This window comes from Muscardinus avellanarius (assembly GCF_963383645.1).
Source record: "Muscardinus avellanarius genome assembly, chromosome: 10".
NCBI lineage: Eukaryota > Metazoa > Chordata > Mammalia > Rodentia > Gliridae > Muscardinus > Muscardinus avellanarius.
This window is the reverse complement of record NC_137796.1, coordinates 54,857,250-54,870,815: the sequence shown is the minus strand read 5'-3', so window position 1 is coordinate 54,870,815 and position 13,566 is coordinate 54,857,250. Positions and strand designations below refer to the sequence as shown.

At 56.6% G+C, this 13,566-nt stretch overlaps 2 protein-coding genes across 2 annotated transcripts in view; both read left to right on the top strand.

Annotated features, from left to right (window-relative positions):
* Positions 1-3,513: 3,513 nt before the first annotated feature.
* ERF (ETS2 repressor factor) lies at positions 3,514-5,742 on the top strand (the record flags this gene model as incomplete). The annotated part of the gene is made up of 3 exons (XM_080703110.1): positions 3,514-3,746; positions 4,249-4,364; positions 4,460-5,742. Exons 1-3 carry the CDS (start codon positions 3,715-3,717, stop codon positions 5,740-5,742), a joined length of 1,431 nt encoding a protein of 476 aa, XP_080559236.1. The 5' UTR covers positions 3,514-3,714.
* Positions 5,743-11,752: 6,010 nt separating this feature from the next.
* The window catches only part of GSK3A (glycogen synthase kinase 3 alpha), a gene marked incomplete at both ends in the record, with an annotated part of 12,716 nt that continues 10,902 nt past the window's right edge, over positions 11,753-13,566 (top strand). Inside the window, one exon of the mRNA XM_080703108.1 lies at positions 11,753-12,035. Coding sequence (XP_080559234.1) covers positions 11,753-12,035 — 283 coding nt within the window. The remainder of the gene's footprint in view (positions 12,036-13,566) is intronic.

The following is a 13,566-nucleotide window of genomic DNA, read 5'->3' as shown; positions in this document are numbered from 1 at the left end:
CGCTGGAGCGCGCGGGGGGAGGGGTCCTGGCCGCCCCCTGCCCGTCTACCCCGTCGGAATCCGGCCTGGGGCGGGGACGGGGGAGGGGGAAGGGGGCCGGGCGCCGCTGTTCAAACTTGTTTCCTTCCCCCGGCGGCGGCCGCGGCTAGGGCTCCTGTGTGCGGGTGTGTGCCCCGACCGGCCCACCCACCCCACCCCCTGCTCGGCGGGTGGGGGCAGCTCTTAAAGGGCTCGGAGCAGGGCCCGGGCGCCAGGGGATTGGGGCCGAGGAGGGGGGCTGAGGGTGGGGCTGGGGTGCGGAGTGCTGTAGGGTCAGTCACGTGTGTTCCACTTATTCCCGGGCTCCCAGGCCGCTGAGCCTTGGGGGTAGCAAGAGCTTCCCCTCTCTCGGGGCGGGAGGGGACTCAGGCATCCAGACAACCCCGCCTCGTCCTCCTTCCCTACTAAGGTCCTCGGTCCTCTGGGACAGGCAGGGCAACTCCGAAACCCCGTTTGTGGTCCGAGTCCTGTGTGGGTTCTCCGATTCGGGGTTGGGGGAGGGGTTGGGTAAGGGGCCCTGGAATGGCTTCCGGATTGGTCCCATTTTTCCGGCTGCTGGCCACTATGAACCCCCCCATCCGATCTCCATCCCGGCCCCTCTCTCCTCTGCCGTGGCTGTTTCCCACTTCCTGTTTTCTTCCCAACTCTGGCGCCATCGAGGGCTGCCTGGAGTGGGGGAGGTGGCGGGGCCCCCCCCTGGAGGCTGGCGTGTTCTTCCTCTACCACCACTCCTCCCTTCCGACCCTCATAGTCCCTTAAAAAAAAGTTTGGGCAGTCACTTGAAGTTGGGGGGGGATGCCGAAGAGTTTGGTCCCCACCCAGGCTTTCATAGTCTGGGAGAATCCCTACCCCACCTCTGTGAGATCCAGGTGTGCCTTCTGGGACCCAGACATCCCAGCCTTTCCTGTCTGTCTGCTGCCATCTCTAACACCCTCTCCACATTTCCTGAACCCCTTTCTCAGCGCAACTGCTGGACCCCAATGGGTTCCAGAGGCCACGAGACGCACCCCCAAGCTTTCTTGGTGCAGGGCTGGTGTTTCCCTGATTTAAGCACGTGGACTCATACACAGCACACACTCACACATGCTCCCCTTGCCCGTGCCTGGCTCCTGGCTCCAAGGCCTGGGGAACAGAGCCCCATTGAGACTCCCTGACGTCACCCCCCCTGGGTTCTCCCCCCCACAGCCAGGAACAGGCCCTCGTGTATGCAGTGTCCGGACGATGAGGAAAGCTGGTGTTGGGGTGGGCCTGGGTGTGGGGAAGGGTCCTTGCCAGGAGTGCAAGCCAGCGTCCAGGCCCTGGGGGGGGCTTGTCGCTCAGGGAAGGGGTTAACAGGGAGGCCTGGGACAACTCCCAGAATGCGGCTTGAGGCCTTTCCAGAGCCCCCCACCTCCTTTCCGAGTTCCCTTTGTGTTGCATGTAGTCTCTCTCACTCCCTCTCTTCTGCAAAGTTTATTTTTAGCCTCCTGCTCCCCCGCTCCCAGGACTGTCGCTGCACACACGTTGCCTGGTTACCGGGACATGGAGGCTGGGGCGGGTGGGCTGGGAAGGGTGGCTTTAATTTTGGGGGGAGGGTGGAAGGCAGTATACCCCTCCACCCCCAGACTGATGTCTTAGGGGCTTCAGCCCCCCTCCTGGGTCAGGGAGCCCGATGAGGGCGAAAGTAGCAGTAGCTTGGAGCTCGGTGCTATAAAGGGGGAGTCAGGAGCTTTTTGGAGAGGGTTCTAGGGTATATGTGGCTAGTGGCTTGGCCACCTTGATTCTGAAGGCTGCATCCCAGGGGAGATCCTGGGACCTCTGCTCTGTGGCAGAGTGAGGGTAAAATGGGGTGAGCACCTGGAATCCAGAGAGAGGCATGGGGCTGTCAACCCCGGGGGTTCGTGGAAGAGGCTGTCAGGGCTGTCATTGCTTAAATGAAATTGCTGGTGCAGGACTCTGCCTGAACAGCTGGAGGTCAAATTCCTGGAGTTTTGAGGGGCTGGTTTGAGGCTGGGATTTCTGAATGGGGCAGGACTGGGTGGGGAACGTGTTACTGGCCATCCCAGTCTACCAGGGATGGGGGAAGGCTGGGTTCCTGTGGATGACAAGTATGGAGTGAGCTCTAGATTTGGGGGGGAATCTCAGTGAGAGCAAGTACTACTGATGGCCTGTGTCCCCAAGGGGAAGGATCTCTTGGATTCCAGATTGGGGTGGAGTCTTTAGGGAGGTTCAGTCTTGTCGTTAGTGGTAGCTGCTTGAGAGAGACTTGACTCCTTCAACCTGACTGGGACTTGGGACCCCGCCTATCTTAATTTTTTTATTTTTGAGGTGGGGTCTTGCTTTGTTACCTAGCTTAGTCATGAATCCCCGAGCACAAGCAGAGCTCTTGCCTCAGCCTCCTGAGTAATAGGACTAAAGGTGTGTGCCACCACCCTCTGCTACTCCTGTGCGTCTTTAGCCATCCCTGGTCGTTCTTGTGGCACCAGGGCCCCTGCTCTGCCTTCCCCCTCCTTCCCTTCCTCCCTTTCCCTCCTCCCACCCCTCCATTACCGGCTGCCTGGTGCTGAATTATTGATGGTCCCTGATTACCCGGGGGTTTGGGAAATGACAACAACCACAGCCCCCCCACCCCAGGCTGCCCACCCCCTCCAGGGACCAGCCAGCCCACCACCAACCTCTACCCAAGGTTAATGCTGGGGGCGGGCAGGCAGGTGGGCAGGGAAGAATCTGAGGATGAGAAGGCAGAAGTGGAAGAGGGGCAGCTCCAGGGTACCCGCCCTGGCTCAGCCCCAAGCCGGGGCTCCAGCCAGGTCTGACCTGGATACCTGGGTCTGCGGAGGGCAGTGTAACTCAGAGGGTCTAGGGGCTTGGGGCGGGCACTCAGACAGTCTGGGTTTCACTCTCCAGGGAAGACAGAAGCCTCTGTGTGTGCAAGTGCTGACCTCATCATCAACTAGCCACCCCACCCCTCCTGATCCTTTTAAGAAAAAAAAAAAAAAATCCTCTCTGGTCCTGGGGTGGGAGTAGGGGCTCTGTTAGGTCTTAGGGGAAGATATGTATGTTCTTAAAGAGGGGACCAGAAGAGCTGGGTGGGGTGCAACTGGCTTTGAATGGGACTGGAGGTGGGCTGGGGAGGGGCTGTGCCCCAACCCCACTGGCCACGTGTGCCCTTTCCTGCCCCTCCCCCACTGGCAGCCCTGCCCGCCAGCCTGGCTTGGTGCCTGGCCCCCTGGCACTGGCCCCGGGACCCGCCGCCGACGGTTTCCTGTTTCTCCCGTGTCGCCGGAGCAGGCTCCAGCTTCCCCTCCCCCTAGCTCCTGTCTAGCCCCCTTACCCAGACAGATACACAATCTCCTCCTAACTTAAGTCTTCTCTTGCTGAGAGGAGAGGGATTTTCCCATGATGGAGGCATGGGTGGACCGTGAGAGGTGACCCAGAGTCCCCGGCTTGGCATCCTGACCCCAGGCCACCCCCTCCTGCCTCTCGTCCCCAGGGTTTGCCTTCCCTGATTGGGCCTACAAGCCGGAGTCTTCCCCTGGCTCGAGGCAGATCCAGCTATGGCACTTTATCCTGGAGCTGTTGCGGAAGGAGGAGTACCAGGGTGTCATCGCCTGGCAGGGGGACTATGGGGAATTCGTCATCAAGGACCCGGACGAGGTGGCCCGGCTCTGGGGCGTCCGCAAGTGCAAGCCGCAGATGAATTATGACAAGCTGAGCAGAGCCCTGAGGTGAGGGAGGGGCTGAAGGCCCCAGAACAAGTGGAGACAGCCCCCCTGCTGGGAAGCCCCGAACTCATGGGAACTGGCTGTGGGTTTGACTCCATACTCTGCCAGATCCAGGTTGTGTGACCTTGGCTAAGTCCTAGCCCTTCTCAGTCTACTGAGAAAAGGGGTGCTGCCAGTGGGTGTCCTGAGGGGAGAATGTACTCACCCGTGGAGCTGCTAATCTGGTTCCTGCGCCCTGGGTACTTGATTTCTCTTAAGTGGCCCACCTTTCTGTGGTACCCATGTGAGCAGTGCCCAAGCGTGTATCAAGGTATGGAGTCCAGGTACCCTTGGAACCTCTCATCTCGCTTTCACCCTCTGGGTACTTGGTTCTTCCTATGTGGCCCACCTTTCTGAGGTACCATGTGAGCAAGCGCCCAGACCTTTGTCAAGGTATGGGGTCTAGACACGAGCCCTGTGGAATATAGACTGACCGCTGACTATCCAGTGGTGTTTCTACACTCAGGTATTATTATAATAAACGCATCCTGCACAAGACCAAGGGGAAACGGTTCACCTACAAGTTCAACTTCAACAAACTGGTGCTGGTTAATTACCCTTTCATCGATGTGGGTTTGGCCGGTGAGTACCGGGGATGTGTAGCCTCCGAGGGAGGAGAGGGTCTGTGTCCAGGACGGGCCTGGGGCCTTGACACCAAGTTTCTCCTTTCCTCTCAGGGGGTGCCGTGCCGCAGAGTGCCCCTCCAGTGCCATCCGGCGGCAGCCACTTCCGCTTCCCTCCCTCGACACCCTCCGAGGTGCTGTCTCCCACTGAGGACCCCCGCTCTCCGCCAGCCTGCTCCTCTTCCTCCTCTTCCCTCTTCTCGGCCGTAGTGGCCCGCCGTCTGGGCCGTGGCTCAGTCAGTGACTGTAGCGACGGCACGTCGGAGTTGGAAGAGCCACTGGGAGAGGACCCCCGGGCGCGGCCACCTGGCCCTCCGGAGCTGGGTGCCTTCCGAGGGCCACCGTTGGCCCGCCTGCCCCATGACCCTGGCGTCTTCCGTGTCTATCCCCGGCCCCGGGGTGGCCCAGAGCCCCTCAGCCCCTTCCCTGTGTCGCCTCTGGCTGGGCCTGGCGCCTTGCTACCCCCTCAGCTCTCACCGGCTCTGCCCATGACACCCACCCACCTGGCCTACACGCCCTCGCCCACACTGAGCCCAATGTACCCCAGTGGTGGCGGGGGACCCAGCGGCTCAGGGGGAGGCTCCCACTTCTCTTTCAGCCCGGAGGACATGAAACGGTACCTGCAGGCCCACACCCAAAGCGTCTACAACTACCACCTCAGCCCCCGCGCCTTCCTGCACTACCCTGGGCTGGTGGTGCCCCAGCCCCAGCGCCCTGACAAGTGCCCACTGCCACCTATGGCGCCGGAGACCCCGCCGGTCCCCTCCTCAGCCTCGTCCTCCTCCTCCTCCTCCTCTTCCCCATTCAAGTTTAAGCTCCAGCCGCCACCACTAGGACGCCGGCAGCGGGCAGCTGGAGAGAAGGCTCCTGGGGGTGCTGACAAGAGCGGCGGCAGCAGCATTGGCAGCAGTGCGGGCGGGCTGTCCGAGGGGGCAGGGGCGCTGGCGCCGCCGCCGCCACAGATCAAAGTGGAGCCTATCTCAGAAGGCGAATCCGAGGAAGTGGAGGTGACTGACATCAGTGACGAGGACGAGGAAGATGGGGAGGTGTTCAAGACGCCCCGCGCCCCACCTGCACCCCCCAAGCCAGAGCCTGGAGAGGCACCCGGGCCTGCCCAGTGCATGCCCCTCAAGCTGCGCTTCAAACGGCGCTGGAGTGAAGACTGTCGGCTGGAGGGGGGTGGGGGCCTCCCTGGGGGCCTTGAGGATGAGGGTGAGGACAAGAAGGTGCGAGGGGAGGGACCTGGGGAAGCCGGGGGACCCCTCACCCCAAGGCGGGTGAGCTCTGATCTCCAGCATGCCACAGCCCAGCTCTCCCTGGAGCACCGAGATTCCTGAGGGCTGGGGGCTGGGGGCCTAGGTTCCCCCTACTTCCCATGCCTCTTTTGCTGCCTTAACCCCCCCAAAACCCTGGAGGTGAGGGCAGCTCTCTTCGTCTCCTCCCTGCCTCCTCCCTCTTCCCTCCCACATTTTGTATAAAACTTTAGTTTCTTTTTTTTAAGTGGTGGGGTGGGTGGGTGCCCAGGGCTGGGGGCTGCTGAGTCTTGTGGGTTTCTAAACCCCGGGCAGCGTGGTGGTAGGGGAGGGAGGGGGGAGTTAAGGGGGCCACCTCCGTTTTGGGGAATTTCTATTTGAACTGAGGCTTTGGCCTTAACACCCAGGAACTTTTTTTTATTACAATCGCTTAGGAAGTCAAGCCGTGTCGCCCTGCCTGTTCTCTGCCTCTCACACCCTTTCCCCTTGGCCCTAGCCCCCTCAGGCCCAGCCCTGCCTCCCTTGCCCCACCAGGGGCTGCTAGTGCCTGGGTTTCTCATCCCACAAGGTTGCAGCAGAGGCTGGAGGGACGAATTTCTGATGAACCAAAAATACCATGGGGTGGGGGGTGGGGGTGGAGGAGGGTGAGGGGAGCCACCCATGGGCCACAAATCTCTACAAGTGCCTGTTCTCCCTCTCCCACTCTCCACCCCAGCACAGGTCCAACCCCTTCACCCCCAGCTGCTCCTAGGACTGGCACGTAGGCAGGTGGGTGGGGGGTTGGGAAGGGGGTACCCTGAAACCAAACTGGAAGCCCCCTCTGCCTCCCAGCTGGGGCCCCCGGGGTGGGTTGGGGGGCTGTGGTCAAGCCTTATTCTGTATTGGGGGTGGAGGGTGGGGGAGGGACTTAGGGGCCGCTGGAGAATGTATTCAAAAACAATAAAACTTTGGACCTTTGCATGGGGTGATCTGTTGTAGGTGTTGGGTGCAGCCGCTGCAGGGCTACAGGCTGCTTGCTTCTAAAGGACAGACCTAGGTTGGCCTCCCAATTGACCTGTGGCCAGAGTGCTGTGCTCTTCTGAATGGGTCAAATCCAGGCCTGGGCTGAGGTTGGGTGTTACACAAACTCCAGAGTTTGAATAGGCCTCTGGCCCTGTGCTTGACTCCCCCTATTCCTTGGGAAGCTGCTTATCCTTGGGAACTCCGTGTCTCCTTTGCCACCCCCCTACTGACCCCAGTCTCCTGCCTGAAGTGCTTTCCTTTTCCAGTTCTGGCTTCCTAGCCACACTCCCAGGCCCCCAGGTAAGGCCAGGAACTGAGCCTTGCAAATAACTTGGTGGTCCTTGGGTCCAACCAGGTTAATACCCTCAGCCAGTTGGGAAAGGTCTGGCTCACTAATTAATGGTATTGATTGGCTCGCCGTGTGCTAAGTACCTAGTTAGGCACTACTGGCTCCTTCAACATCCAACAAGGAGATGCGACTGGCTCCGTTAAATGACTTGCCCGAGGCCCCAAAGCTCATGTCTCCGAAGCTCATGTTCTTTCAACTGAATTTTCCTCAAAGCCAAGATGTTTGGATTCAGATCAGACAGGCTCTCAGGATCACAAGATCTGAGAGGAGAGCTCATAAATCTAGAATCCTGGATTGGAGAGTTGAGTCTGGGAAGACAATAAGTAGGAATTCGGGTTGGAATTGCCTGTAGAGACAAGCCCAACCCCGGTAGTGCAGGTGAGGTGCCTGAGGCTCAGAAAAGGCGAGGGGTTTCCCCAAGGCCACACAGCCGCTAAGACAGTGGGAATTGAGGGCTCAGGGCCTGCTGGACTGGATTCACCACGAAACCCCACTCTGTGCAACCCCGAGGGGGAAGGAGCGTTGACTGGCAACTGCTACCCACTCGTGCTTAAACCTTGGTTTGTGCCAGCCCAGGGTGGGTGGTCCCAGATGACGTTCTCAGTTGGCAGTGAGGAGAGGATCCAGGGCTGGGGTACTCACAGGGAATGGAGGCTTCCACGGCAGCCTACAGACAACTGCTCCCTCTCCTGGGTGATGTAAGTCGTTCCCTGGGGTGGGGGCCGCTGGGCTATTTCTGGAAGTTGGGATGAAGCATATCTCCTGGCAACACAGATGAAGCCGATTGGTGGTGAGGTGATGGAGAAAGGTGGATGTCATCACAGACAGAGGGAAGCGGAGCCCCAGTGCCTTCAAGGCACCTCTAACCCAGTGGTTCCCAAGCGCTCAGCTCCAGGACTGCTCTCCAGATCCCACCGAAGTTGTTGCCTCAGATTCTGGCTGGGTGGGATAGCACAGGTAGCTTGTGGCCTTGAAGACCCAGTGGCTCCTCAAATCTTATTTATTTATTTTTGTGGGTCTGGGTATGGAACCAGGGGCATTTGGCTTCTGAGCTACACCCACTGCCCTATTTTTTTATTCTTTATTTTGAGACAGGGTCTCACTAAGTTGCGCAGAGCCTAAGTAGCTGAGGCTGTCTGCGAACCATGATCCTCCAGTCTCAGCCTCCCAAATGATGGGATTACAAGCGTGCGCCACCACGCCCGGCTTCTGCAGGCCTGAAATGTTTCTGCAAGATGACACCTTTGAACCATGCACAGTGGCAAATGCCTGTAATCCAGTACTGGGGAGGCTGAGGGAAGGATTGTAGGTTCACGGACAGCCTCAACAACGTAGCAAGACTCAGCATCCTAGCAAGATCCTGTTTCACAGTAGAAAATGGGGATGTAGCTTGGAGGTAGACTGCCCCTGAGTTTAATCCCCAGTACCCCTCCACCCACACACACAAAAGAAGACACCCTTAGTTCTGTTCATACCATATGATATCCTTGCTTCCACACCTAAAACCAGTCATAGATCTCTCAGGACCCCCTTGGTGAGGATGGTTCCCTAGCATAGACCTTAGCTCTTTCACGGATTCCCGTAGCCTGATTCTGATGTTTCTCAGCCATCCTTCACCCCTTCAGGTTGCTCAGAGATGTCCTGGGTCACCAGTAATTTCTCAGTCTCTTATATATCTTTGCAGACATCCTAATTCTCCCCTCCCCAGACTTTTTCTTTTTTCTTTTTGAGGTACTGGGGTTGGACCCCAGGGGCATTCTACCTCCAAGCTACACCCCCAGCCCTTTTTTTTTAGTCTTTATTTTGAAACAGGGTCTCACTGAGTTGCAAAGGGCCTCACTAAGTAGCTGAGGCTGTCCTCAAACTGCAATCCCCCTGTCTCAGCCTCCCAGATGCTGGGATTACAAGCGTGCCACCAGGCCTGGCTGTACCTCTTTGTGGACTTCCCTCAGTTCCTCCACACATAATAGGCACCTCTTATACACTTAAAACCCTTCGAATACCTCTCCATGAGTGTTCTCACCACCTACAAACGTGATATTAAATTTCCTTAGACTGTCGCCCTCAGACACCCGCAGACCTCACTCCCTCAGCGGCATTAGTCCATGCGCTATCCACTCTGCATGTCCTGTGTATTAAGTAACCGCTGTTACCCTGCCGGACTCTGCCACCCTTGTGAGCAAGCAAAACTTCAAGGTCCCTTCTGGGATTGCCTAGGCCTGAAGGCTTAACTCAAAATTGTACTTTTCAACTCTGAGCTGCCATCAGAGGGCAGCAGCTACCATCGGCTGGACAACTACAAGTCCCAGACACAACCGCTCGCAGGAGGGGCCCGCAGGCTTGGCAGGGAACCGAGGCGTGTCTGTGCTTTGCTTTCTGGATAACGTAGTCTAAAAAGGCTTTATAGCGTTACCTTCTGTCGCCAGTGTGTCCGCTGAGAATTACAGTCAGAAGCCGACCAAGCGAACAGGACTTTTATTAAGGCTTCAGAAAGGGCAGGACAGTTATTATGAACACAGGCTGGGATTTAAAAAGAAGCCCAGGGACTCCATTTCACACCATTCTCGAGGCGGGAGGGGCTGAGCGCTCTCATTCTAATTCCAAGCATTTCCGAGAGGGGGAAGTCGGGGAACAAGGGCGGGGGGTGGCACACACAAGAACTCTGTTTCCCAGCGCCCTTTGAGGCTGCTTTCCTTCCGGATATTAATCGACTCATGGGGCGACTCAATCTGCTCACAGATACTGAGGCTGCTCTTGCAGCCAACTTTCTTGTTTTGAGTCATCCAGGATCCTGTTCAGGAAGCCCGAGCAGGCAAACAATGGGTTCAAAAGACAGAAATTCGAACTCCGTCTTTTAATGCTCAGTTCAGCTTTTTTTTTTTTTTTTTTTTTGGTTAAGTGTGTGTGTGTGTGTGTGTGTGTGTGTGTGTGTGTGTGTGTGGTCTGGGGATAGAACCCAGGGGGATTCTCCCTCTGAGCTACACACTCAGCCCTATTTTCTTTTCCTTTTCTTCTTCCTTTTATTTTTTTCATGTATGTGGCACTGGGGAATTGAACCCAGGACCATTCTACCTCTGAGATACACCCCTAGTCCTATTTTATCTGTTTTTATTTATTTAATTAATTAATTAATTTATTTATTTATTTTTGATGGTACTGGGGGTGGAACCCAGGGGCTTTCTACCTCCGGGCTATATCCCAGACCTATTTTATATATTTTTTTGGAAACAGGGTCTCACTAAATTGCTGAGAGCCTCACTAAGTACCTGAGGCTGGCTTCGAACCAATGTGTTCCTCCTGTCTCAGCCTCCCAAGCGCAGGGATTACAAGCGTGCGCCACCACGCCCGGCTGAGTTTGTTTTTATTTTAAAACACGTTTTCACTAAGTTGCTCAGGGCTTCAGTTGCTGAAGCTGGCCGCAACCCTGCAATCCTCCCACGTACTGGGATTGCAAGCGGGCGCCACCACGCCCGATGCTCTACCTACATTGCCATTAAGCCAGACTTTTTCCGAAGACAAGTATTCTGAGAAACAGCTCGGGAACATTGTTGCCCAAATCCTTCCTGGGGGTAGGGAGAAATGTGTCCTTTCTGATATGTATGTGGTCACCTGGACCTAAAGGTGCTTGGACTTATTTTTCCAGCCGTCACTGATGGGATTAGGTGCATTTATAGGACCTGTGGGAGAAGTAAGGGCTGTTAAGCAACATTCCAGTCTCCTCAGGGACCTGCCAACCATAACCTTTCGCCCACACGACTCAGATGCTACGCTTTGGACTCCACTTCCCGGCAAGCCTCGGAGTACAGCTTTACAAAGAATCGGGAGCTGCCTGGACTGTTCCCAGCATGCTTCGTGCTCCTGTTAGGTCCCGCCCCATCTGCCAAAGGAGAGGCTGCCTTGAACTCCATTTCCCAGAAGACACCAGGGTTTGCTGTGCCCACTGCTCTGAAGTCTTGGTATCGACTACATTTCCCGGCAGAGACTGCGGTTTGGAGTACCCGGCAGGGGGAGCACTCGGCCTACTTCATTTCCTGGCCTATCTCAGGAACTGCGGTATCTACTTAGGGTTTGAAGACCAAGTGGGACTCCATTTCCCAGCGTGCTTTGGAAACTTCTTTACACCTGCAATGCGGAGAGGGCGTGGTGATGACTCCATTTCCCAGCTTGCTTCACGGCCTGGGATCACACGCCGACTCGGTTTCCCAGAGTGCACTTGGCTCCGCGAGTCATTCACAGCCAATAGACTTAAGAAACCCTCTGGACTCCGTTTCCCAGTGTGCATCAGGCTTTATGCAGATCAGGGATGGGGCCGCTGAGACTACACTTCTGAGACACACCTAGGGGCTCTCCGTTGCCGCAGAGTAAGTGTTCGGCTCTGATTTTTTTAAAAGTGGTTCAGCGCCGGCCTTTGGCATGGCAGAGCCGGCTGACCAATTACGCAGGACTCTTAGTTCCCAACGTGCCACGTGACCAGTCATCCCCCGCCATCTACCCTCAAGCCTTTGCGGACTCCATTTCCCGGCATGCCACGCGCGCCTCTGTGCAGTCCGTGGGCGGCGACGCGGCGCGGTCGGCAGGCGAACTGCATTTCCCGGCGTGCCCCGCGGCGGGCGCTGGGCCGGAGCCGGAGCCCGAGCGGCGCGGCCTGGAAGAGGCCGGAGCCCCGGGGAGGCGGCGGCAGCGGCGGCGGAGGGGGCAGCCGGGGCAGCCCGAGCCCCGCGGCCTGGGCCTGCGCTCGGCGCCATGAGCGGCGGCGGGCCTTCGGGAGGCGGCCCTGGGGGCTCGGGCCGGGCGCGGACCAGCTCGTTTGCGGAGCCAGGCGGCGGAGGCGGAGGCGGTGGCGGCGGCCCTGGGGGCTCGGCCTCTGGCCCAGGCGGCTCCGGCGGCGGGAAGGCGTCGGTCGGGGCCCTGGGTGGGGGCGTGGGGGCCTCGAGCTCTGGGGGAGGCCCCAGCGGCAGCGGCGGAGCAGGTAGCAGTGGCCCCGGAGCGGGCACTAGCTTCCCGCCGCCCGGAGTCAAGCTGGGCCGTGAGTACCGGGGAGCCTGTGTGGGGTGGGGTGATCTGGATATCCTTAGGTCTCTAAGCGTGGGTCAGGTTCTTATGTCTGTACAGGAGCTTGAGGTCACCCTGTGCTTCCTAAAGTGGGATCTGAGCTCTCTCCCTCCCAGAGAAAGGGGTTTGGAGGCTACCATCAGTTGGAGTTTAGGATCAGAATTACTAACACTCAGGGAAACAGGAGTCACAGGTTCTTGTTCTTCCAATACAAGAGGTCTTGAGTCCTTGAGCCTTAAAAACAGATATCAGATGTTGCCATGCATTAGAGAGCGGGTTCAGAGGTCATAGTCGCTTGCAAACGGGGATCTAGGATTATTGTCTCCTAAGAGAACAAGAATATGATCACCACCAGTATCCCACACCACAAAAAGGGGATCCGCATTTGCTCTCCCTCAGAGAATGGGGATTTGAGCTGAATCTCTTAAAGAAGGGATTTGGGGTTACTCTGACCCCCCAAAAACAGGGTCAGGTTTAAAAGGTAGAGCCTGACATTATTACTTACCCAAAATATGTAGAGCTGTACCTCCAAAGATGACAACTAATAGTTACTTTTTCTTAAAAATATGAACAGATTGAGAATTAGCATATCCTTCAAATCAAATCCCTTGTCACTGTTCTTTAAGGAAAAAATAAAAGGCCTTGGAGGGAGCTCCTTTAGCAAAAATGGAATTGAGGCTGGGTCACAACTCTCCATAGACTATAGATCTAAGGTCATAACTCTTTAATCATTCTGGGGTATGTTGTCATTGGCTGAAAAAAATTGCAAGGTAGGATTATCTCCCTCCAAAAGAACCTGTCACTGGTCCTTTAGAATGATTGGTTCATCAGTTTCCCGAAGGGAAAGGGGTAACTATTTCCCAGGAACAGCACCAAGTTGTGTTGCCATTCGGAGAATGGGAACTGGACATTACAGCTTTCCTTTAAGGGACTGAGGCTAGAAGAGCCCCCTGGGGATAGAGGCCAGATCAGTCTTTTCTACTGTAAAGTATTTGGTAGGGGGACCTATTCCCAAAAAGTGAGGGTCAGAGAACTAGTATTTGTACTAGGAGAGCACATTCATTTTTGTCACCAAGAACCAATGGTGATGTTCCCAGCTCTGCCTGGGAGGGTTTATAGCTTATAGCCTTCCAGACTGAGAAATCGTCAGTGCTTTCCTAAAGTAGGAGTATCTCAGAGTTACTGTTCCCTTAAGTAGAAGACCTTAGGTCATGCTTTCCCTACAGGCCAGGCCAGAAGGCATTGGGCCCTCAGTGGTTGGATTCAACATCTGGAGGTATTGATGTTTCCCATACCAAGAGGGACCAGTGATTGCTATATCCTAGAAGGTGGAGGTTAGGGGTTGCAACCCTTAAACAGCAGAGAGGTTTGGGTGTCATTGTCTTTCCATATGGGAAGAAGGAAGACTTAGAGCGCACTGAAGGGAAGAGGGGAAAAGTCACTGGGAGGCTTCAGGAGCCACCTTTCATGGGAGGGAGGGAAGAGAAGAAAAGGCCCCATGAGTT